At 43.5% G+C, this 23,680-nt stretch overlaps 1 protein-coding gene across 2 annotated transcripts in view; it reads right to left on the reverse strand.

Moving 5' to 3' along the window:
* Positions 1-516: 516 nt before the first annotated feature.
* The window catches only part of LOC124605389, a 155,686-nt gene continuing 132,522 nt past the window's right edge, over positions 517-23,680 (reverse strand). Inside the window, exon 5 of one of the 2 annotated variants that reach the window (XM_047137029.1) lies at positions 517-4,361. In XM_047137029.1, the coding sequence (XP_046992985.1) occupies positions 4,024-4,361 (338 nt within the window). In that variant the 3' untranslated portion in view covers positions 517-4,023. The remainder of the gene's footprint in view (positions 4,362-23,680) is intronic. The other variant, XM_047137031.1, reaches the window with a different exon arrangement.

The raw sequence follows: 23,680 nt of genomic DNA on the forward strand, positions 1-23,680 counted from the left end.
TGTGCAACGAGTGCGTACCAAATTGACATAACCAGTCTTTGTACTAAATTCGAAATGATGTGAGCACATACTGTGCAGAAATTGTAAGACTGTTTTACTTTCTGTGAAATTCCATTTATAATTTTTTATGAATCGATGAATACAGACAAATAATAATGATGAAACCACAGTTACTAGATGAAGAGTGTTGATAGTTTCATGAACAGAACCACATATTGTATAGTGTAACATTAAAAAAATTACACATAGGTTTTGCTATGGATTAAGCCTGTCGTATTTCAAGATGGGCCGGCCGCGGTGGTCTAGAGGTTCTAGGCGCGCAGTCCGGAACCGCGCGACTGCTACGGTCGCAGGTTCGAATCCTGCCTCGGGCATAGATGTGTGTGCTGTCCTTAGGTTAGTTAGGTTTAAGTAGTTCTAAGTTCTAGGGGACTGATGACCACAAATGTTAAGTCCCATAGTGCTCAGAGCCATTTTTTGAACCATTTCAAGATGAAAACGTCTTTTAATACGAGGTTCGCAGTGAATAGTATATTTCACAGTGGGAAGTACACACACAGTGGAGTTACCTTCAATCGAATATATTAATTCTATATAATATTGATATGCGTATATGGTCATAGTAGCGTGTCCTCTTCTCTATATAGTACAGCAGAACTACAGCTTACAGAATTTCCGTACACTACAAGTGCAGAAGATCAAATATTCACGTTCACTTCACAAATACAAATACACATATTTCTTTTTTATCATAACAGTTAGTTAGAAATTCCCGTCAAATATTAGTCACTACATTATTCTTAAGAAAGAATTAAAAATAAAACACACACTTCCACTAACTAGGTTTTTGTACTGTTCCTTCAATCCAATCAACTGTCACGCATACTGCTTCACTTAACATTTGACAGTAACTTCTCTTCAAATAAAGCACTCCCGTACAGACACCCATTAACGAAAAATGTCTTCAAGATCATTTTCAGTGGAACAGTACAATCTCTGTGTCATTTATATGTTATTGTCTTGTACAAAGGTTAGGAAAATAGAAGAGCCGCTTTCGCTTAGGAATGATAAAAACTAGGGAGATTAAGTTTTCTAGTTCTAAGTAACGGATATTCACTGAATCAAATATAATTTTAATGTTTCTGTACATTTTCCATCATGGTCGATTTACTTGAGACCCTACCATGGCGACCATATTCACTTGCTAACGGGAAGAATTCAGTTTCATCTACATACAGTAAACTGCTGCCAGTCTTTCGAAACAACATATGAAACATAAGTTGTCTCTTACGACGCTGCATTCGATATACTGGTTGCTTCATTCAGTACCAGAGACATTCCATTGAGCAGTACACCGCTGCAGTCATTTTCATAAAATCGGTCAAGCTTTAATGAATTTCTTCCAAACGACAAATTCCTCACCCGGAGACAGATGATAACGGTACAAGAAAAATAATCTGTCTTGGTGTTAATCTATGAGATCACAGAAAAACTGTGCTCGATAGGGCAATACATTGCAAATGAAGAAGACGATACATAAAGATCTTATTCAAGGCTTTCTTAGGAATGGTGTCCAATGCTTTCATGGAACGATAACAATCCCGTGTTGCTCAACGACCCAGTGTTAGTTCTTCGGTTGGACGTCACTTCGCGACTCGCGTGTCAGCAAACTAATCCGGAAACTCTACCTGGAAAGGGTACCGAAAATTTCACGTGCAGTCCGAGACACGTGTGATTCCTCAAGAATTTTCAGAACTGAGAGGTGAAGGCTATGTTAAAGGCAGACTTAAGTATTCCCAAGTCCGACCATTATTCAGCCCTACCACCTTTCCAATTACAGACACGCAGTGTCACACTAGAATATTAGGGCCGACTTTCAGGAATTATCGCCGTGTGACCATACTTGACAGTTTCTTTGTAGTCCTAATTGGATACCACAGATAGTTTCTCTTCCTCGAGAAGAGTAGCGATGTGCCGGGTCACACAGCTGATCGCTGGTGACATTCTTTTTTTTTTTGTAACTGTAGATGATTAATATACTGACTGACTGAAGAAGAATGCCCAGATTTCAGTTTATTATAGATAAACAGTTAAAGACAGAAACACATAGCTCATGTCACTGCGTAGAGCAAGTTTTGAAACAGGTGCGCTGTTGTTCGTTTGTAGCGGAAAGGCGACTATACCACAAGAGAAATTACTTCGTGTGCTGAAATTTGTGTTAAGTCAAGCCACTGTTCGAATGCAACGTGCATGCTGCCGTCGGCTCAACAAGAAGCCGACTCTGCACAAGCAGAATTATGACTGACATACAAAATTCTTGGAGTCTGGCTGCACATGCAAAGGGAAGAGTAGTTGTCGGTCACGCCCTGCTGATGAAAATGTCGAGCGTGTGCGTTCACCCGGAGGTCTCGGAAGTCCACAAGACGGGTAGGTCAGGAGCTTCAACTTCCTCAAACAACGGTGTGGCGTGTTCCGAAACGACGCCCTCACATGAAGCATTACAAGTAGCAGTTGCTGCAGAAATGGCGTCCATGACAGAAAGTATAAATTTTGCATTTCATTTCTCAAGGATATGGCAGAGGACACTTATTCCGAACGACTCGTCTTTTCGGACGAATCGAAGTTTGATCCATCGAGTAAAGTAAACCACCATAATGTAAGAATTAGAGGCATCACGAAATCCTGGGTCGTCATCGTACATGAGACACTTAGAACCTTAACGTGTTTTGTGTAGTTTCTGTTCACAAAGCTTATGAAATTTTCTTTCTTGCGGAGGAAACTGTGGCAGGAATACCTGGGCATGCTGCAAAATTTGTTGTTTCCTCAGTGTCACACAGATTCCATTGTTTTCGTTTTTATGCATGGCGCTGCCCTACCTCACTTTGGGCTTGAGGTGCGGAGTTATCTTAATAACACCAATCCACAACGTTGGACTGCAAGAAATTGACAACGAAGTGTTGTTCACTGCTTTTGGGCCCAAGGTCACCGGCCCTCACTTCTTGAAAATTTTCTGTGGGTGTAAGTAAAAGGCAGAGTATTTGTCCTACCTATAGCAGCTACTCTTCAAGAGCTGAGAAATCGAATTCTTGAAGCTGTCAATTCAATGAACAGGGTCCTGTTGGAATGTAATGGACTAACGCTTTAATGTTTCTCGAGCAAGTTACGGTTCTCATGTTGCGTATAATAGCATAGTGTCTGTGCCATCGTAAAACTCTGAACCTTTCTCATCCAGTGAGGTACGCAATGTGTTTCTACGTTTCAGTGTTTTCTCTAATAAACAATTGAAAGCTGTCCTATCTTTTTGAATCACCCCGAACCGTACTTTCGTGATGGAAGAAGAATCTTTACCACAGAACAGTACTGTTAATCCATGCGAAAGCTGCAGATTATCTTACGCCAGATTTAAGGCGCTTCAACCTACACCACCAAAAATGGTAGGTACCCGCTCAGCCCAAAAGGACTTATACCATCTGTGAAACCAGAAGCCCCCACACTTCTGGCCTAGTTCCATCGGGTTTCTGTGAGTATGGATGATATGGGGAAGGGGTTTGACATTAGTATCGCTGTCGTCTTTCAAAATGTTTTCGAATGACCGCTCCCAAAAGGTCAACGAACGTGCACTCGTGACGTGGAAATAAATGTAGCAGCAATGGAGTGATTCAAAATGACCATAAGCTAATACACGTTTCGAAAGGATTAATCGGCTAGGACTTTCACACACATTTTTACTAATGCTACAGTATACTGCGCAATACTTTTTGGACCTGTTATTGTACATAGAGGATTGGTACTTCTACAACACTTCAGATTCCGCGATTTTCCGCGACGCCCTTATGAAACACACTGGTTTATATCTAGAGTTCCAGCCACCCTTAATCTTGTCGCCGTTAGATTCGATCTCCACTCGGTTTGCACTAAACTTCACAGATATTCCACTAGAAGTTGGAACAAGAAGTAACGTGAATTAGAACACTTCTGTTGTCCTGATTGCTGAAGACAGTGGGTAGATAGAGTCGTTCGCCATCAGAGAGAGAGCAGGTACGACGGAAAAGGTGGGGCAGTAGTAGACTGCACTGTGGCGCCGCTGATGGTAGAGGTTCTCAGCCGTAGCGCCCGCACTGCGCGAGCAGAAGGGGCTGTCCCTCGTCCCGGTGTCAGACGGCCCACGCCACCTTGGAGGTGCCGACTGGCGCCACGGATCCAGGCCCTCCCGCGGCGGGGACCTCCAGCGCCACGACGCTCACAGACACTGGCGGCGGCGGCGCCAGCGCCTCCAGGGGTCAGTCGGGGTCGTAGCGCCAGTCGACGCGCAGCAGCGCGCACTCGGCGGTCAGCGTGCCGGCCGCCAGGCACAGTAGCACCTGCCAGACACAATGCGCCAGTCCACATTCGTAACGGCATCTCGAAAAGATGTCAGTTATATCTAGCTGTAAGTGTACCACATGTACATAGTTCTTTGTGAGACAGATACTCGTTGGACATTGTCAATGAGGAAATGTGAGTTTCACAATTTGAGTACCGTGTCCGTCTAATAAATGGGGGAGCAATTTTGACTAAAGTCACAAATGTCCTCCCAGTCCAAAGGCTAGAGGAAGAGTAGGATTTAACATTCTTTATTGCTTTCCTATATTTTGCATTTTTCTGTTGTTCGAAAATAAATAACTTGATGGTAGCTAGTTGTATTACTTCTACTCATTATATGTATTCATCATTATCGATCTTCTAATGAAACTAGAGTAGAATATCACCACCACTCACCACCACTCACGCTTGCTAGTCGACTCTTGACCAAGTGAGCCAGTATGTCGCCTAGGGAGTGAATGAAGGCGTAATCTGGAGGGGAACCGAGCTGTATTATATATTATTGGGAGAGTTAAATGAAATAAAACAAAAATAAACGCTTTCCATAAGTGAGAAGCGAAGTGATATGCGAGGAATAATACTAATTAAACCTCGTAAAATTTACGATTGCTGTTCTGAATGAAACAGAACTTTTGTACTTAATTTGATATGTGACGTACCACTGGAGATCTAATAATTATAGTTAACTATGTTATGAAAAGAGCAGAATGCTAATCAACATATAGAGGAGATTGTGAGACGCAGATAGGCACAAGAGAAAGACTGTCCATTAAGTAAGTTTTCGCCCAAAAAGGCCTTCATCCGATTAGTTAACAAAACACACACACGCACACAAGGTCTGTTCACACAAGCATACCACATTGTTTTGGATACTGAGGTCAGATTGCGAGCAGCAGTGCATGATGAGTGAAGCATTCTGGGTTGAGTGGTGGAGGTAAGGGGTTGGGAGGGGGAGGGTAAGCGTTGCACGGCTGGGGGACAGTAAAGTGCTGCCTGTGGTAGCATGTAGGGATAAGATGGAGAGAGGGCAGGGCAGCTAGGTGAACTCGGTTGGTTAGACAGACGACCGGGGTGGGTTTGGGGGAGGTTCAAATGGTTCAAATGGCTCTGAGGACTATGGGCCTTAAGTTCTCAGGTCATCAGTCCCCTAGAACTTGGAACTTCTTAAACCTAACTACTCTAAGGACATCACACATATACATGCCCGAGGCAGGATTCGAACCTGCGACCGTAGCGGTCGTGCGGTGCCAGACTGTAGCGCCTAGAACCACTCGGACGCTCCGGCCAGCTTTGGGGGAGGGTTGGCAGTGGCTAAAGAGAGAAGTAAAAAGAGTACAGAGATCTGTTAGCGGAATAGAGGGCGGTGCAGAGCTGGAATGGGGACAGGGAAAGGGATAGATAGGTGTGGAACAATAACTAAAGGTTGAGATAGGAAGTTTACAGTAATTTTGGATATATTATAGGCTGGAAGCTTACCAGTTTGACAGTCTTTTTGTTGTGGTTATCTGCGACTCAGCATCTATGCTACACGGTGAACCAGTTATTTTCATAATATTTTCATTATCACATCCTGGATTTTCCATCGTTTAGTTGTAATTAACTAATGCAGGACTTATAAAGTATAACTTCCTTTGAATAAAATGTGGGATGGTAAACCTTACGATGGCTTAGCAGCATTTCAGAGGTGTATAAATATGAAGCTGGATTCTAGTATAATATGTTCAATGATGGAAGGTTTGAAATAGCATGAGCATGACGAGTAATAGCAAAACAATATTTTTATCTAAACTACGGTAAATTTCATGGGGGGAAATATCCAGAATTGCCTTCTCAGAGTAAAGAGTAAAAATTTAAATGGTAATCCTGTAAAGAACAACAGTCCGAACTGAACTTAATTAACTCCAAAGTGCCAGTGCGAGGTGTTTTGGACACTCCATACACAAAAACCTGCTGATATTATTGAGTAAGGTGGCGGTATTTCGCACCCATTCAAGTAATATTATACACTATTAGGTTTGCGCATTTTATTCGATCAGAGATCGAGATTTACAGTGGATGATCGGATAATTTATCATTTATTTTGTTGACACTGGGTAACACCACACACTAACATAATGTAGCATTGTACACTTGGGAACTGATCTGAGTTGGACACTGACACCAGGGAGTGCTGACCATTAAAGCGCCAATCGGTGGAAGGGAGGTTAGAAAAGAAGCCATGCTGTGTTCGACCGGGGGAGAGATGTTTTTACTGCTCCGAAGAGAACAGAGTAGCGACAGTTGGGTTTACAGCCCTGCTGGCAGTGTCCCAGTGGCGAGATCTGTGAGCGGATTCGAGACGCAGTCCTGCCACTAAAAGAATTAATTAAAACAGCCAGCTGTTGGCAGCCAGGGATGGAGACCGATAGCATCTTACAAGATGACATCCTTTTAGTACAGAGGAATACACGGGGGTCACGAACGGCGGGCGCGAGTGGACCTTTCGAGATCTCTCGGGAGGCCGTGAGCCAGGTTTCCCGCCAAATAAGTAGGGAAATGGTTTTGATTTATATGGAATCCTTAGTGGGAGGAAGAGTTGTAGGATGTTCAAGGACAGTCTTCTATGCGGAGCATGAACTGCAGTTGATCGGCTGTCAGTTTCATAGCTCGTGTAGTGGAGGCATGGCTTTTGAAACGACTGCTGGGATTCATTGGAGGGAGCGCACACGCAGACGCCACGAGACTTGTTGGCAACCGGTGTATGGCGTGTAAAGGTGACCCTCCGGCGGGTGTCAGAAGAGGCCATACTGTGCGGGGAGCAACTTAGAAACCCTGCTGACAATAGCGTCAGTGATGAGTCTCACTTTTACAGTTTGCAAAGTGTCGATTTCGCTACTGGGAGCGAGTTAAGTCGTTTCTCTATAAGTAGAGTGAGATTTCTTTGCTTCTCTGTTTAGTCTGAAGCATACTGAGGTGCAGCTTTATGAATGAATACTTGTGTTGTGTTTCTGTTTCTGGCTTACGAGCAGACAGCAGTCTTCATTCGTGTTCTGTGTTGCACTGAAGTAGTTCCAGCTCTAGGAGTTTGCGGACAGTACATTCCGTTCACTGTGTAGACAGAATTTATACGTACGCAACGTACGTCCATTGCGTGACGATGAAGGGCACCGAGCATCTCGAAGCAGCATTACCACCCCTTCCAGTACTGTGACGGTTGATATACGCACCACGTTCAGCAGATAGGGTACCCATCACAATAAATGTGTGGAGTTACGTTTGCCTATTCTCTGAGCTTTTTACTATCAGTGCCAATCAGGGTGCAGATTTTCCGTTTGTTGGAGCTAATCAGTGACAGACAACTTCGTGTGTCCGTCTAATAAATGGGGGAGCAATTGTGAGTAAAGTCACAGATGTCCTCCCAATCCCTAGGCTAGAAGAAGAGTGTGATTTAACATTCTTTATTGCCTTTCTATGTTTTTGCATTTTTCTGTTGTTTGAAAATAAGTAACTTGATGGTATCTAGTGGTATTTCTTCCACTCGTTCTGTCTGTGCGGCGCGGGATTAGCCGAGCGGTCTGTGGCGCTGCAGTCATGGACTGTGCGGCTGGTCCCGGCGGAGATTCGAGTCCTCCCTCAGGCATGGGTGTGTGTGTTTGTCCTTAGGATAATTTAGGTTAAGTAGTGTGAAAGCTTAGGGACTGATGACCTTAGCAGTTAAGTCCCATAAGATTTCACACGCATTTGAACATTTGAACATTCTGTCTGTTCAACATTATCGATCTTTTAAGGAAACTAGAGTGAAATAGCACCACCACTATATACCTCTTCTTATCTATTCCGCTAGTTGTAGGTTGTCAGTGCAGGGATGTTGCTAATTCATTTATGGGCGTGACATTTCAATGGCGGACACACGTCTTATGTACACCAACACCACATCGTTTACAGTTACTTAAAATTTTCATAAAAAAATGTTTGAAAGTTCTGTTAGCTTTCTATCTAACAGCTATGCAAGTAACTAAAAGTGGAAAACTGTACATTTTAGCTGTCATCGTTGTTCATTTGCCAAAAACAAACAGTGGGGAGCTCAGGCCAACCCGAACGATTCCTGATACAACAAAAAGCAATATAATACAAAACGTAAATTTTTGTTTAAATTTTTACATCCGTTTCATTTTTGTCGCATTTAGTGATGAATTAAGTTAACTTATAGTTGTATAGTACCGCTATTCTAAATCTAGATCTACAGGATTACTCTGCAGTACAAACTTAAGTCCATGGTAGAGGATTCATCGAACCACTTTCACAATTATTCTCGACCGTTCCATTTCCCAACAGTGCGGGGAAAACGAACACATTAATCTTTCTGAACTAGCTCTCATTTCTCATACCTTGTTACTATGATCATTTCTTTGTATATTAAACATTATCGCATTTGAGGGAGACCGTTTGAGATTGAAATTTCGTGAAAAGATTTCGCCGCAACCAAACAAGCCCTTGTTCTACAGATCGCTACCCTACTCTCGTATCATCTCAGTAACACACACACTCTCTCTCTCTCTCTCTCTCTCTCTCTATCTGTCTCTCTCTCTCTCCCGCTATTTTGCTATAATACAAAACGACTTGCCCTTCTCTGAAGTTTTTTGACTGTTCTCCACTCAATCTCACAAAGACCACATACTGCACCGCTAAACTGTTGCAGCGAATGCACAAGCCTCTTTAGCAGTCCTGTTGCTTTTAAGTGCTCTGCAATTAAAACGCAGTCTTAGGTTTACTCCACACCCCACAACATTATCTATGCGAACCATCCAATTTCGGTTCTTTATAATTTTAATTCCTACATATATGGCTGAATTGACAGGCTTGAAATGTATCTGATTTATCAAGTAATCCAAGCGTAACCGATTTTTTTGAATACTCGTGAGGACGAGTTCACGATTTTCAACATTTAGAGACAACTCCCACTTACCACATGATACCGATATCTTGTCTAAAACATTTTTCAGTTGTTATTGATTTCCTTATGACTTTACAAGCAAGTCAAGAAGGCTGCTCATATTTTCTTCTAAATCGTTTATGTAAGTTACGAACAGCGGTAGGCCTACAATACTTCTTGGGGTACGTCATACATCACTTCTGTTTTACTCGATGGCTTTCCGTCAGATACAGATGACTGTGACCTTTCTGACAGGAAATCACGACTCAAGTCGCACAACTGACATGGCACTTTATTGGCAATAAATTTCCATAGAAGCTACTGTGAAGGAACAGTATCAAATGCCTTTTGTAAATCTAAAAATATGGAATCAGTTTGCGATTACTATCCTTAACACTCATTACTTCATGAGAATAAAGAGCTAGCTGTCAGAAGAGTAATATTTCCTGAATCCGTGCTGTCAGTTGAAACATTTCCTCAAGGTAATTCATAATATTTTTCCAAAAACATAGTGCAGATCTACGTTAGTGATATGAGTCTGTAATTCATTGGATTGCTCTTAATAGCTTCCCTTAGTATCCATGTGACCTGTACAGTTTTTCAATATTTAGGTATGGATCTCTCGTCGAGCTAGCGGTTGTATATACACCCATGAAAAAAAGTTCTGCATCACCTCGGTTCTGAGAGTTCCAAAACCTGATCATGAAAACCGCACATTGCATGCTGTACCATACAGAAAGACCTTTAGACGTTGTGGTCCAGACTGCTGCACACACCGGTACCTCTAATACCCAGCAGCATGTCCTCTTGCATTGATGCAAGCCTGTATTCGGCGTAGATCCCCCACATGAGTTGGTGTGTCACGTCGTCCATAAACAGTCCTTTTCAATCTATCCTAGGCATGTTAGACTGGGTTCATGTATGGAGAACATGCTGGCCACTCTAGTCGAGCGATGTCGTTATTCTGAAGGAAGTAATTCACAAGTCGTGCACGATGTGGACACAAATTGTCGTCCATGAAGACAAATGCCTTCCAAATATGTTGCCGATATGGTTGCGTTATCGGTCGGAGGATGGCATTCACTTATGGTACAATCATTACGGCGCCTTCCATGACCGCCAGCAGCGTACGCCGGCCCCACATAATGCCACCCTAAAACAGCATGGAACCTCCACCTTGCTGCACTCGCTGGACAGTGTTTATAAGAGGTTGAGCTTGACCGGGTTTCCTCCCAACACGTCTCCCACGATTGTCTGGTTGAAGGCTTATGCGACATTCATCGGTGAAGAGAACGTGATGCCAATACTGAGCGGTCCATTCGGCATGTTGTTGGGCCCATCTGTTCCGAGCTGCATGGTGTCGTGGTTGCAAAGATGGACCTCGCCTAGGTCGTCGGGAGTGAAGTTGCGCATCATGAAGCCTATTCCAAACTGTTTGAGTGGTAACACGATGTCTTGTGGCTGCACGAAAAGCATTATTCAACACGTTGGCGTTGCTGTCAGGGTTCCTACGAGCCATAATCCGTAGGTAGCGTTCATCCACTGCAGTAGTAGCCCTTGGACTGCCTGAGCGAGGCATGTAATCGTCAGTTCCTGTCTCTCTGTGTCTCTTCCACGTCCGAACAACATCACTTTGGTTCACTCGGAGACGCCTGGACACTTCCCTTGTTGGGAGCCCTTCCTGGCACAAAGTAACAATTCGGACGCGATCGAGCCGCGGTATTGACCATCTAGGCATAGTTGAACTACAGACAACACGAACCGTGTATCTCCTTCCTGGTGGAATGAGTATAACTGATCGGCTGGCGGACCTCTTCCGTCTAATAGGCACTGTTCATGCATGCTTGTTTACATCTTTGACCGGGTTCAGTGACATCTCAGAACAGTCAAAGGGACTGTGTCTGTGATACAATACCCACAGTCAACGTCTATCTTCAGTCGTTTTGGGAACCACGGTGATGCAAAACTTTTTTTGAACGTGTTTACTTATTAAGTATTCAGATATTATAGAACTGTTAATAACGTCAGATAATAAAACTATATTATAAAATTGATAATACTAAATTACATAAACATCACTTAATTTGGAGTATCAGTTAAATCAATACGAACATAAGCCCTTTGGTCTGTCAAATGTCAAAATGCGGGTAGCACCAGAATCGTTGGTGAGCTAATAAATCAAGATAAGCAAAATTCTTACTCAGCTTTTGTACCGCTGCGCATAGATATCCAATATTTACAAATACTGTATGGTAAGCTCAGATAATAAGAAAATATTTTGATACGTTGTCTACACAAAACCTGGCTTTTGTCATGCTTTCTTGGGCAGGAGGCATATTTTGCGATGGTGTGGCTGGGTAATGGACCGTACAGAGATTATGTAGGATAAACTGAGCGTTTATTATGGAAGTCAATGAAGATGATGTTTTGTTGGTGGTGGAGTGTAGTAGGAGAAGGGTAGTTGGAGGAAGAAATTTAGAGCCGTGACTATGAATGATTGGAGGAGTAACTGTCGAAACAGATTTTCGGACTTTGGGGAGGGCATCCGATCCGTGACGTGGGTAGAACATGAATTACGTATGAGACCCTACAAAAGTCGGCGATTAATGAATACAGGTCCTGTCATAGCAACCGATGCTGTACTGTGAAGGACTGAAACGTTTTCCTCCTGCTGAATGTAAGAAGCTCGGGAAACTAGAAAAAGTAATTCTGCCTCCATATCAGAACAATAACAACTGTAGTTGTATTTAAACGGAAACCAGACTTCATGAATAAGGTTAATAGATTAGTATTTATTTTCAAGAAGCGATGCGAAGGTTTCAAGGGTACTCCATGCTAGTTTTCTTTAGTAATCCTGTCGGGTGGAAATCCAATCAGCGGTAACAGTGACGTAAGACAATCTGATTGTCATCGTCAGCAGGTCAACGATAGGCTGGCTTCAGCCCGATGAGAAGATCATTTGATGATCTCAATGTGTTAACTATTCCGCACGCGATTTTTAGGAATACGGTAAAATAGGAAGAAGATTACAATATGGTAAAGGTAGCGGATCAGACATTGATGATTCAAAAAGTCTAAGTCTGCAACTAACGGAGATTTTGCGAGACAGTATTGATAAAAGGCTACGTCAATAGCCCAAAAATACAGTATTTTGTCGGGCGACTGTCAGCAGAATCATTATACTTGGAAAAGTGTATGATACACACTGTGCTGTTTTACAATACATTTATTCACTACCGGTAATGATTATAGACCATTTTCACAGGGTTAGTACAAAAATTAAAACACAGTGAAAATTATGAATATCAACAAAACTGCATTTTCATGAGAATTATTAGTAGGAAAAATTAAGTCATAACCACTACCAGGGCTGCGATTAGGACTACTTCCTTTATAATAAATATTATGTGTATGCGAGGTAGTGGCTGTTAAGTAATATTAAGACACAGCGGTACGTTCCTAGAGTCACGCTCTCATGTCTTCACCCGTGTTTCGATCTGACACAGACGTACTTTGAAGCTGAAAGTAGCAGTCATAAAACAGGGTCTCTGGAAAAAAAAGGCTCGTCGACCTACTGGTCTGTTAAGATTCGTCTGTATTAGATCACCTCACGGTTACCAAAATTCAACCTTTATGTTGGAAATCGGTAATATGTGTTGATAATGTTTCGTTGTGTGTTGTGTGGTGAATTAATACAACCAGGATTACTAGCACTCAACAGAGGACCACCATAATTCCCAAGGACATACGAGTACATTGTGCCATAGATGAAATAACTGTTGCAACCTGAAAATCTAATGAAACACACTTCTTTCCCCTGTGAATCGAAAGTTGCTGCAGGACGAGTAAACTGACGTCTTCCTCGGCATAATGAAGCACACGCCAGGTTTTATCCAGGAAAATCCATTCGCGTTATTCCGTCTGATTACCTCCCTAAGGACTTAACCGTTACATCTCGACTGGTCTGAGCAGTGCCAAGGCTAGTTGAAACGGACTTTAAGATTACGAGAGATAACAATTAACAAGCGCCAACACTAACGTCAACTAGTTGTCACCATAGCTGTGCCATACCTGGGAAGAAACTGAATGTACGAAAAGAGGTACACGCCACTTTAGAAGGTTACTAACAATGAGCAAAAATTTTGAACCATTCCAACAAATAACTACGTAATAAAATTAATAGAAAAAGGTTTTGTTTCTAAGCGGGAGATTTAATATTACAACAGCAACCGAGAGCTTTTTAAGAAAGCCCTGTGACTTACAGCAAAAAAAAAAAAAAAAAAAAAAAAAAAAAAAAAAAAAAAAAAAATGAACGATGATATTTTTTATAGATGGTTATCGCCCTGAATGACTCTAGTATGATTCTGTCGGACGTGTCTCTGGTACTTTAGCCATAATACACTTCCCAGTAACTATTCACTAATTCCACGCTACGTTCGCTTTTGAAGTAGCTCACGGGCAACTTCAGAGGACATACGTTCTTCATAATGGCTGGAAATAGAAAATCATTGAAACTCAAAGAAATGGGTTTCGATCAGTCATGGGCCCTGTATTGCGCAGTGCCCGCATGACTAGCCTCATCTAGCCCAGAACGCTACATGAAATTTATATAAATTGTCGATACTGCTCTGAAGTTAGGATCAGTTGCCTAACAGATCCTATGACGATTTCAAGACTCTTCACTTGTTCTCAAGAGCTGTGCAACTTCGTTAAGTACTAACAAACGGAGACGCCTACCAGAAATCGCGTATTTTCCGTTATTCAACCGGCATACTGTGTGACTTTTAGTAACTCTCGATCGGTGCCTGACGTATAAAAAGCGAATTGAAGATTAATCGAAGATAATCTTTAGAAATGGTGAGTGTTCTTTCTTCATGTTACAAAGAGAGATCGAAATTTAGTTTGGAATGTAGCTTTCAGATGTTCATAACCCGCATTCAGTCACTCATTGACTACGTCTTCTCCATGCGGATCATGGTGGCAAGTATTCACTTGTGAAACTGCCACGTCCTCAGAATAAGGTGCTATGGTGCAGATTCCACGTGTCAACAATATTTCCGACAGCTACCTCCAAAAATCACGAAAATAATATTTTGAGACTGGGTGTTTCAAGCCTTATGGAATAAAATTATTCTATCACAATGATTTTATCTTGGAACTTTTCCATTTGGTTCGTGTATGCATAGAGAAACAGTAATATCAGAAACTGAGTCCGCCTTGATGCAAAACACTTTATTATTCGTTTATTTACGATGGTGATATTTGTCGCAGAAACTAGTTTGGGATAATAAAGAAATAAACGAATAACAAGGTATTTTGCATCAAGGCGGACTAAATTTCTGATATTACTGTTATTCTATTACGCTGGCCAAATGCAGGATTAATTGATACTACTCCTTGATATGACGTAGAGGAGAAACAGTACATGCGTGACAAACACTCTACTGAACAGACAGCAGATCAACGCGAAGAAGAGGATGTCTAAGTAAATTAAGGACTAATGAGGAGACCTAAATCTAGCGTAAGCTGACAGTCTTCCCAACCGGTTAAGGACTAGAAGGCAATATTCACAGAAGGCAGAACTTCAACGTAGTAGTACGCAATCCTTCTACACTCTCGATCCACATAGGTGAAATTACGTCAGGGTTAATGCCAGACTCATCTGCTTGGGCTTTCGATGTCTCTGAAATTGTCTTATATGTGACCGATAAATACCAACAGATTTAATTCCACAAGAAAAGACTAGGACACTGCTAGCTAGAAAAGATTCTAATACAAGTTAGTGTTTCATGCAAGATGATGCGCTGCACAGGGCATTTTGCGTGAGAGCTACCTCCCTACGCAGGCTGCGTCCCTTGCATGTTACTCTGGCCCGTTGCTGGGGCTGTAGTGAAAGGTGTATGAACTGCACAAGTTAGGAATGGGCGTTAAAGATGATCTGAGAAAATAACGGCACCATCTTGTACTTACGAGTGGTGTGACGGTGGCGGATTCTCACAAACTGATACTTTCAAAGTAACGATAGGGTACAGACTGATGAATTCAGATACCTTTGTATCGACTGATCAATCCGACCGTTGCTCGACGTAAATGCCGCAAGTGGCTACTGCAGTCTGTGCGTGACGAATAGGTTCTTCGTGAAATGCTCTTCTTTTTTGACGAAGCTATGTCCACCTAGGTATGTGAAGTCACAGAATCGGCGTTCTAACTGGGAAATCATTACAAGTTACATCAAGAGCCTGTTGAATGTCGCTCCTAACTCACCTAGTTCGATTTCGTCTGAAACCTATACGCCACTGCCACACTGTCCGAGCAACGACCCAGAAAGTTATGTAATGGTCGCCACCTGCTTGCGCTAGTACTATTTCGCGGAATGCTGGCGACAGCTTTTGTGTATTACGTGCTATTCCCTGTACAATCATATGAAAATGTAGCGTAAATGAAGATCGTAGTGCCATCTGTGATCTACACTCCTGGAAATGGAAAAAAGAACACATTGACACCGGTGTGTCAGACCCACCATACTTGCTCCGGACACTGCGAGACGGCTGTACAAGCAATGATCACACGCACGGCACAGCGGACACACCAGGAACCGCGGTGTTGGCCGTCGAATGGCGCTAGCTGCGCAGCATTTGTGCACCGCCGCCGTCAGTGTCAGCCAGTTTGCCGTGGCATACGGAGCTCCATCGCAGTCTTTAACACTGGTAGCATGCCACGACAGCGTGGACGTGAACCGTATGTGCGGTTGACGGACTTTGAGCGAGGGCGTATAGTGGGCATGCGGGAGGCCGGGTGGACGTACCGCCGAATTGCTCAACACGTGGGGCGTGAGGTCTCCACAGTACATCGATGTTGTCGCCAGTGGTCGGCGGAAGGTGCACGTGCCCGTCGACCTGGGACCGGACCGCAGCGACGCACGGATGCACGCCAAGACCGTAGGATCCTACGCAGTGCCGTAGGGGACCGCACCGCCACTTCCCAGCAAATTAGGGACACTGTTGCTCCTGGGGTATCGGCGAGGACCATTCGCAACCGTCTCCATGAAGCTGGGCTACGGTCCCGCACACCGTTAGGCCGTCTTCCGCTCACGCCCCAACATCGTGCAGCCCGCCTCCAGTGGTGTCGCGACAGGCGTGAATGGAGGGACGAATGGAGACGTGTCGTCTTCAGCGATGAGAGTCGCTTCTGCCTTGGTGCCAATGATGGTCGTATGCGTGTTTGGCGCCGTGCAGGTGAGCGCCACAATCAGGACTGCATACGACCGAGGCACACAGGGCCAACACCCGGCATCATGGTGTGGGGAGCGATCTCCTACACTGGCCGTACACCACTGGTGATCGTCGAGGGGACACTGAATAGTGCACGGTACATCCAAACCGTCATCGAACCCATCGTTCTACCATTCCTAGACCGGCAAGGGAACTTGCTGTTCCAACAGGACAATGCACGTCCGCATGTATCCCGTGCCACCCAACGTGCTCTAGAAGGTGTAAGTCAACTACCCTGGCCAGCAAGATCTCCGGATCTGTCCCCCATTGAGCATGTTTGGGACTGGATGAAGCGTCGTCTCACGCGGTCTGCACGTCCAGCACGAACGCTGGTCCAACTGAGGCGCCAGGTGGAAATGGCATGGCAAGCCGTTCCACAGGACTACATCCAGCATCTCTACGATCGTCTCCATGGGAGAATAGCAGCCTGCATTGCTGCGAAAGGTGGATATACACTGTACTAGTGCCGACATTGTGCATGCTCTGTTGCCTGTGTCTATGTGCCTGTGGTTCTGTCAGTGTGATCATGTGATGTATGTGACCCCAGGAATGTGTCAATAAAGTTTCCCCTTCCTGGGACAATGAATTCACGGTGTTCTTATTTCAATTTCCAGGAGTGTATGTTATATCGGAATTTCAACTTTATGTTTGCAATGTCTCTCAGAATATCGTTTGGCCACCGGAAATTCAATTGAATTTTGTGATTTAACGTTATTTGCATTTACTGCGCGGTCTCACTGCTGTAAATCAAGCAATGGGCATTTCGTGATGAGGTTAGAGTTGAGCGTGGAGGAGTCCGCCGCCTGCCCAACAGGAAGAGTGACCTGGAGTCGCTGGGTCCATGTAGCGCCGTATTGTAAAACATTTAAACGTTCGTTAGCAGAGACTTCAGATTTAGCTCGGGAGGGGCCTCGTAAATGTTTCATTCCTCTTGGCCACTGCACTGAGTGATGAAGGTGAAGCTGATCATTTCTGCTGCCCACAGGCCAGGTAGGGATTCACTTCATCTGCTACAGACCATCACACTGTGCAAGGGGCAAAGAAAAACTAGGCAGATATACAGTAATACCTGTTATCCTAATCAGATACGTCATGAATCACCTGGAAAAGATGCTTCAACTCATGGTTAAGGCAAATACATGAACTTCTTCGTCTAAGTTCCACCAACTACGGTAGTTTGCTTAGCGGTGAGTTCTTTACACCAACATGGGTGACTTTCAGTACAAAACCAGTGACGAAACGATCGAGTGAAACGTACCTCTGAACCCGCAACCTAAACTTCCTAGATAGAGATTTAAGATAATGGCTGCTGTATTTTTCCGTATATTTCTCCGAATTTCAACAGAGTTTCACGATAACGAACTTGCCTATTTTTCGTGCGTGGAAGGCTAGAAACACTTCCCACTAACTTTCTCATCGGTTGATAATGGCTACTTTCTCTGTTTCGAAAATGGATGCATCCAAAGAAAACTGCGACCATATGAAACTTAAAACCATCAGGATAGTCTAGTACTGCTTCTACACAAATGCATGAAAGCACAAAAATTAAGCGCACACAAGCCACAAAGATTTCCTAACGAGACATACCTCGCTGTTTAATATATTAAGAGAATTTACTGCAGAGAAAACTTGCAGCTATAATGGCTACATTTAATAAAGTGACTGTACAGGGATTCTTTAATGAATGCAGAGAAATAAGAATAAAATACAAATTTTAGTCCCACCATATTTTTAATGTAGATGAGACACGACGTTCAACTGTTCCCACAAAGATATCACCAGTACTGAGCACTACTGGCAAAATAAGGATAATAAACGTTACTTAAGCTAAGAGGGGAACAAATGTGAGCGTTGCTTGCTCTGTTAGTGCTACAGCACAGTTCATATCTCCGTTTGTTGTGTATTTGGGGGTTAGAATGCAGCCAGCGTATCTCGATGGAGCACCACCCGTATCTGTTGGAATTGGCGTAAATCTGGATGGATGAATGCTGAGAGCTTTGTAAAATGACTGGAGTACTGCATTGAGCAAGTGAGATCATCGGAAAGAGATCCAATCCTTTTTTTATGGACTGTCATACATTGCATCCGATTTTGGAAGTTTTTACTCTCTGTAGAGATAATTTCATAACGCTTCTACGTTTCGCAAGTCACACAAGCCACAGATCGCAGGAGTTGGATGTGTCATGTAATTGATCTCTGAAGACTGTCGGTAGCAAAGATTCTACTGACTATCTGGCTAATCATCCAGGCCTACTGACAATACAAGACATTGCAAGAATGTTCAACACAGCCTTTAGCTAAACTGCAGTTTTAAACAATGCGATGAAAGGAATTGAGCCATTTAATTCACAAACATTTAAAGACGTATACTTCGCGTTATCATTAACAACGAACAACGCCATTCAGAAATTCCGTTCGAAATAGTTGCTCTACCTGGGATATCAGCGAATTCAACTGTAGAATTTGATGCACTAGCGAGCCTTCATCTAACTCTACAAATGCCTGTAATTTACCTCCGTTACTCAAAGCTGAACTTCTAGTAGAGCCTTCCCCAGGCACTGCACCTATTTCTATCTCCATTATCCATGTCGAACTTGATGTATTATCAGTGCTGTCCCACCTCTGAAGCCAGATATCAACGGACGCCAAATCTCCGACGTTGGCGATCTTTTACAGAAGCTCAAAGTATAGCGTGGACTTCAATGCGATGATAATTTCCACCACGAAACTTTGTCTCGAAACCTGGCAGAAAATTCAGCGAGTTTCTGGTCGTAAGTGAAGTATGTTAGCGCCAAGACACAGTCAATTCCTTCTCTGCGTGGTAAAAATCGGGATACTATCGAAGGCAGTGCTGCCAAAGCAAAGTTACTAACTCAGCCTTCCGAAATTCCTTCACTCAAGAAGACGAAGTAAATATTCCAGAATTCGAATCTCGAACAGCTGCCAACATGAGTAACGTAGAAGTAAATATCCTCGCAGTAGTGAACCAACTTAAATCACTTAATAAAAGCAAGTCTTCTGGAACAGGGTGTATACCAATTAGGTTCCTTTCGGAGTATGCTGATGCATTAGCTCCATACTTAACAATCATATAGAACCGTTCGCTCGATGAAAGATCCGTACCCAAAGACTAGAAAGTTGCACAGGTCACACCAATATTCAAGAAAGGAAGTAGGAATAATCCACTTAATTACAGGCCCATATCGTTAACGTCGATATGAAGCGGGATTTTGGAACATATATTCGAACATTATGAATTATCCAAAAAAAAGCAGTCTATTGACACAGTCAACATGGATTTAGAATACATCGTTCTTGTGAAACACAACTATCTCTTTACTCGCACGAAGTGTTGAGTGCTATTGACAAGGGATTTCAAATTGATTCCGTATTTCTGGATTTCCGGAAGCCTTTCACACTGTACCATACAAGCGGCTTGTAATGAAATTGTGGGCTTATGGAATATCGTCTGAATTATGTGACTGGATTCATGATAGTCTGACAGAGAGGTCACAGTTCGTAGTAACTGATGGAAAGTCATCGAGTAAAACGCAAGTGATTTCTGGCGTTCCCCAAGGTAGTGTTATAGACTCTTCGCTGTTCCTTATCTGTATAAACCATTTGGAAGACTATCTGAGTAGCTGTCTCAGGTTGTCTGCACATGACGCTGTCGTTTATCGACTAGTAAAGTCATCAGAAGATCAAAACAAATTGCAAAATGATTTAGAAAAGATATCTCAATGGATTGGCAATTGACTGTAAATAACGGAAATGAGGCCATTCACATGGTTGCTAAAAGGAATCCTCTAAACTTCGATTACACGGTAAATCAGTCAAATCTAAAGGCCGTAAGTTCAACTACATACCTAGGAATTACAATCACGAACAATGTAAACTGGAAGGAACACGTAGAAAATGTTGTGGGGAATGCTATCCAATGACTGTGTTATATTGGCAGGACACATTTGCTTAAGAGACTACCTACACTACGCTTGTCCGTCCTCTTTTAGAATACAGTTGCGCCGTGTGGGGTCCTTGCCAGATAAGATTGACGGAGTACGTCGAGAAAATTCAAAGAAGGGCCGCACGTTTTGTATTATCGCGAAACAGGGGAGAGAGTGTCACTGAAATGACACAGGATTTGAGGTGGGCATCATTAATAGAAAAGCGTTTTTCGTTGCGGCAGAATCTTCTCACGAAATTTCAAGCACCAACTTTCTCCTCCGAATGCGAAAACATTTTGTTGACGCTAACCGGAAATCAGAGCTCGCCCAGAAAGATATAGGTGTTCGTTATTTCCGCGCGTTATATGAGATTGGAATAATAGAGAATTGTGAAGATGGTTCGATGAACCTTCTGCCAGGCACTTAAATGTGAAATAGAGGTAACTCCGTATTTGCCTGTGCTCTACCTCCGATGCCTGAAGCTGCAGCTAAAGGAAGTCTAAAAAAACTACAAATAATCAGCAGAGTTAGGATCCTACAAGAAACTACTACGACTCATCGTCACATTCATCAATCAAACTTGAGTACGCCAACAGTGATTCCGATTGAGTCGAAGAAAGAGACTACCCACATAGCAGTGAGGTTGGAAAGCCCGAAACGTGTATCAACGTTCTCGATGCCAAGAGTGGGCTCATGCTCGGTGTACAGGATTAAATTATAGAGAAGCAAAGGAGAAATGATATATTTGTGACATTTGCGATAAATAATAATCATCAATAAATTGTCTTTCCTTTCTAAATCAAATATTCATTTCGTCATCTTACCCTTATTCCAGAGTCATCTTATCATCCCTAAAGGATAAAATGGCGATTGATTGTATCACTAACAGCAATAGGTCCCTCTGAAATGTTTTTAGTTTTTGGAAATGTTTGAAAGCTTAACTCTAAAGGGGATACATGAAGCAATATTTTTTTATCGTAAATAAACTATGTGACTTCAAAATAAAGGCCAACACACCTGACATTCTCCTACTTTAGACACATGCTGTTGTAATGTGAGAATGTTGTTGGAGGGAAGAGAATACGCCAATGGCGAGCGAGAGTAGGAGCGGTGGAGGTATGTTACTGGGCCCATCGATCCCACTGTCACTCATCAAATGTCTGCATGTGTTAGGTACTGTAGTATGAGACGAAGAAAATGTGTCATTCATCACATGTGTTTTACTACAGTAAACTGGTCAGTCAGTTATACATCATTCCTGCTCGCACACTGGTAATAAGATGTACCAGATACCTTGCTTTCATTTTCATCCCAGGAAAGGCATCTGTCCACACTTTTCTATAAAGGTAATTATTATCCCACTCTGGGCGAATCCTGCCTCATCTGAAACTAAAGTACAGGTTATTAACAGTGGGTCCACGACACTATGCAGCAGTATAACAGGAGAATCCACTTTGGAATGCACAAGACCTTACCACCTCTCCTTACCACCTTGACGAAGCACTGTCCATGTGGGTGGAGAGCTTGCTTATCCACGTGAAGCTGAGGGTAATGCCAAAGGTAGAGTACCTACTGCCGGAAGGGCCTCGGCTGATGGATCAGACTAAGGTGTCCTACAACGTCCCATCTTTGCTATCCACTCCTAGGCCTTACCCAATTCCCTTTCGTAACACATTATGTGACCCGTGCTGAGGGGTGTGGGGAACATGGGAATATGTGTCGCAAATGGAGCCTCAGGGATACTGAGCGACCTTCCTTACACTGCACTGGGTATTTGTGGTGTGGACCATGTAGATCCCCAAATTTCATGGGACCGAGATGGACACAACCTAAGAAAATAAATTAAAATAAACTGGGGGGCAAACTGAGACCTCTGACATCCGAACATCTGGGTCAGGAAGGCATTCCCACTAATGAATCACGATCTAGACCTGAGTCATAAGTGGGAACTGTAACCAAGGAGTTGGACGAGTTCAGCATTATAGCCTTGTCTAGAGCCCATTGGAGGAAACTACTCAGGGAACAGAGACAAAAGGAAGGGAAACAATGGGTTCCTAAAGACAAGTGGAGGGAATTAAAAAGACTTGAACATAAGACCCCCAGGAAAAAACTGTCTCATGTTGAAGGGGATATGGAGACCCCCACAACGTTGAAGGCAGGCAACAAGAGGATAAGGGAGGAATCTAAGACTCCCTCCTACCTGGTTCAAAATGGTTCAAATGGCTCTGAGCACTATGGGACTCAACTGCTGAGGTCATTAGTCCCCTAGAACTTAGAACTAGTTAAACCTAACTAACCTAAGGACATCACAAACATGCATGCTCGAGGCAGGATTCGAACCTGCGACCGTAGCGGTCTTGCGGTTCCAGACTGTAGCGCCTTTAACCGCACGGCCACTTCGGCCGGCCTCCTACCTGGATAAGCGATCCCAGAAAAAACAAAAGCAAGAAATAGGCAAACAGACCTATATTACTGCAGTCTCGGTTTTTAAGATGGCAGTTATCCAGGAAGGCAATCCACTGGTAGCCATCACCTTGCAGGAGGAGAAGCTTGTACAGATGGCCTTTTTTGAATATATTGGGGGTGGGGGGTGGACGCTGGTCCAGGACCCAACTTCAGGAGGGTCTATCTAAATCGTGGTGCCCTCATTTGTGTCTATGACGGGGTGCACACAATGTAATGGCTTACGGACAAGGTGCCCATGATATCCCTGTGGGAAGATGTGAAGCTGCTGGTCAAGAGGGCTTCTGAGGACAGCAAAAGTATCAATAGAGATACCAGAGATCCTTAAGGATTTCTCACCTAAGACTCTGATCGAGAAAATAGGGATCCAGAACCCAAAAGGCTCGACAGAAGACTGGAGAGTGATCATCGGGAAGGGTGTACAGGAAGTACGAACCCTGGTGGTGGAGGTCAGAGAGAAGTCACTGAGGGTCATGCGAGAGCAAGACCTGATATTGTGTCTCCATATCCCCTTCAGCATGAGACAGTTTTTAGGGTTTTCGCAGGTCACCTTCAGGGTTATGAAAGACCTCAAAGGCAATGACGGCAGCAAGATGGAGACTGGAGGTGCTGCAGATTAATCTGCAGCACAGTAATGGGGCCCTCTGCTGCCTTGAGCCGCTGCCCGGGGAGACTGGAAGTGGACATGGCCCTGATACAAGAACACGTATAAAGGGGGCTATTGGGCC

Source organism: Schistocerca americana, chromosome 3, assembly GCF_021461395.2.
Source record: "Schistocerca americana isolate TAMUIC-IGC-003095 chromosome 3, iqSchAmer2.1, whole genome shotgun sequence".
Classification (NCBI taxonomy): Eukaryota; Metazoa; Arthropoda; class Insecta; order Orthoptera; family Acrididae; genus Schistocerca; species Schistocerca americana.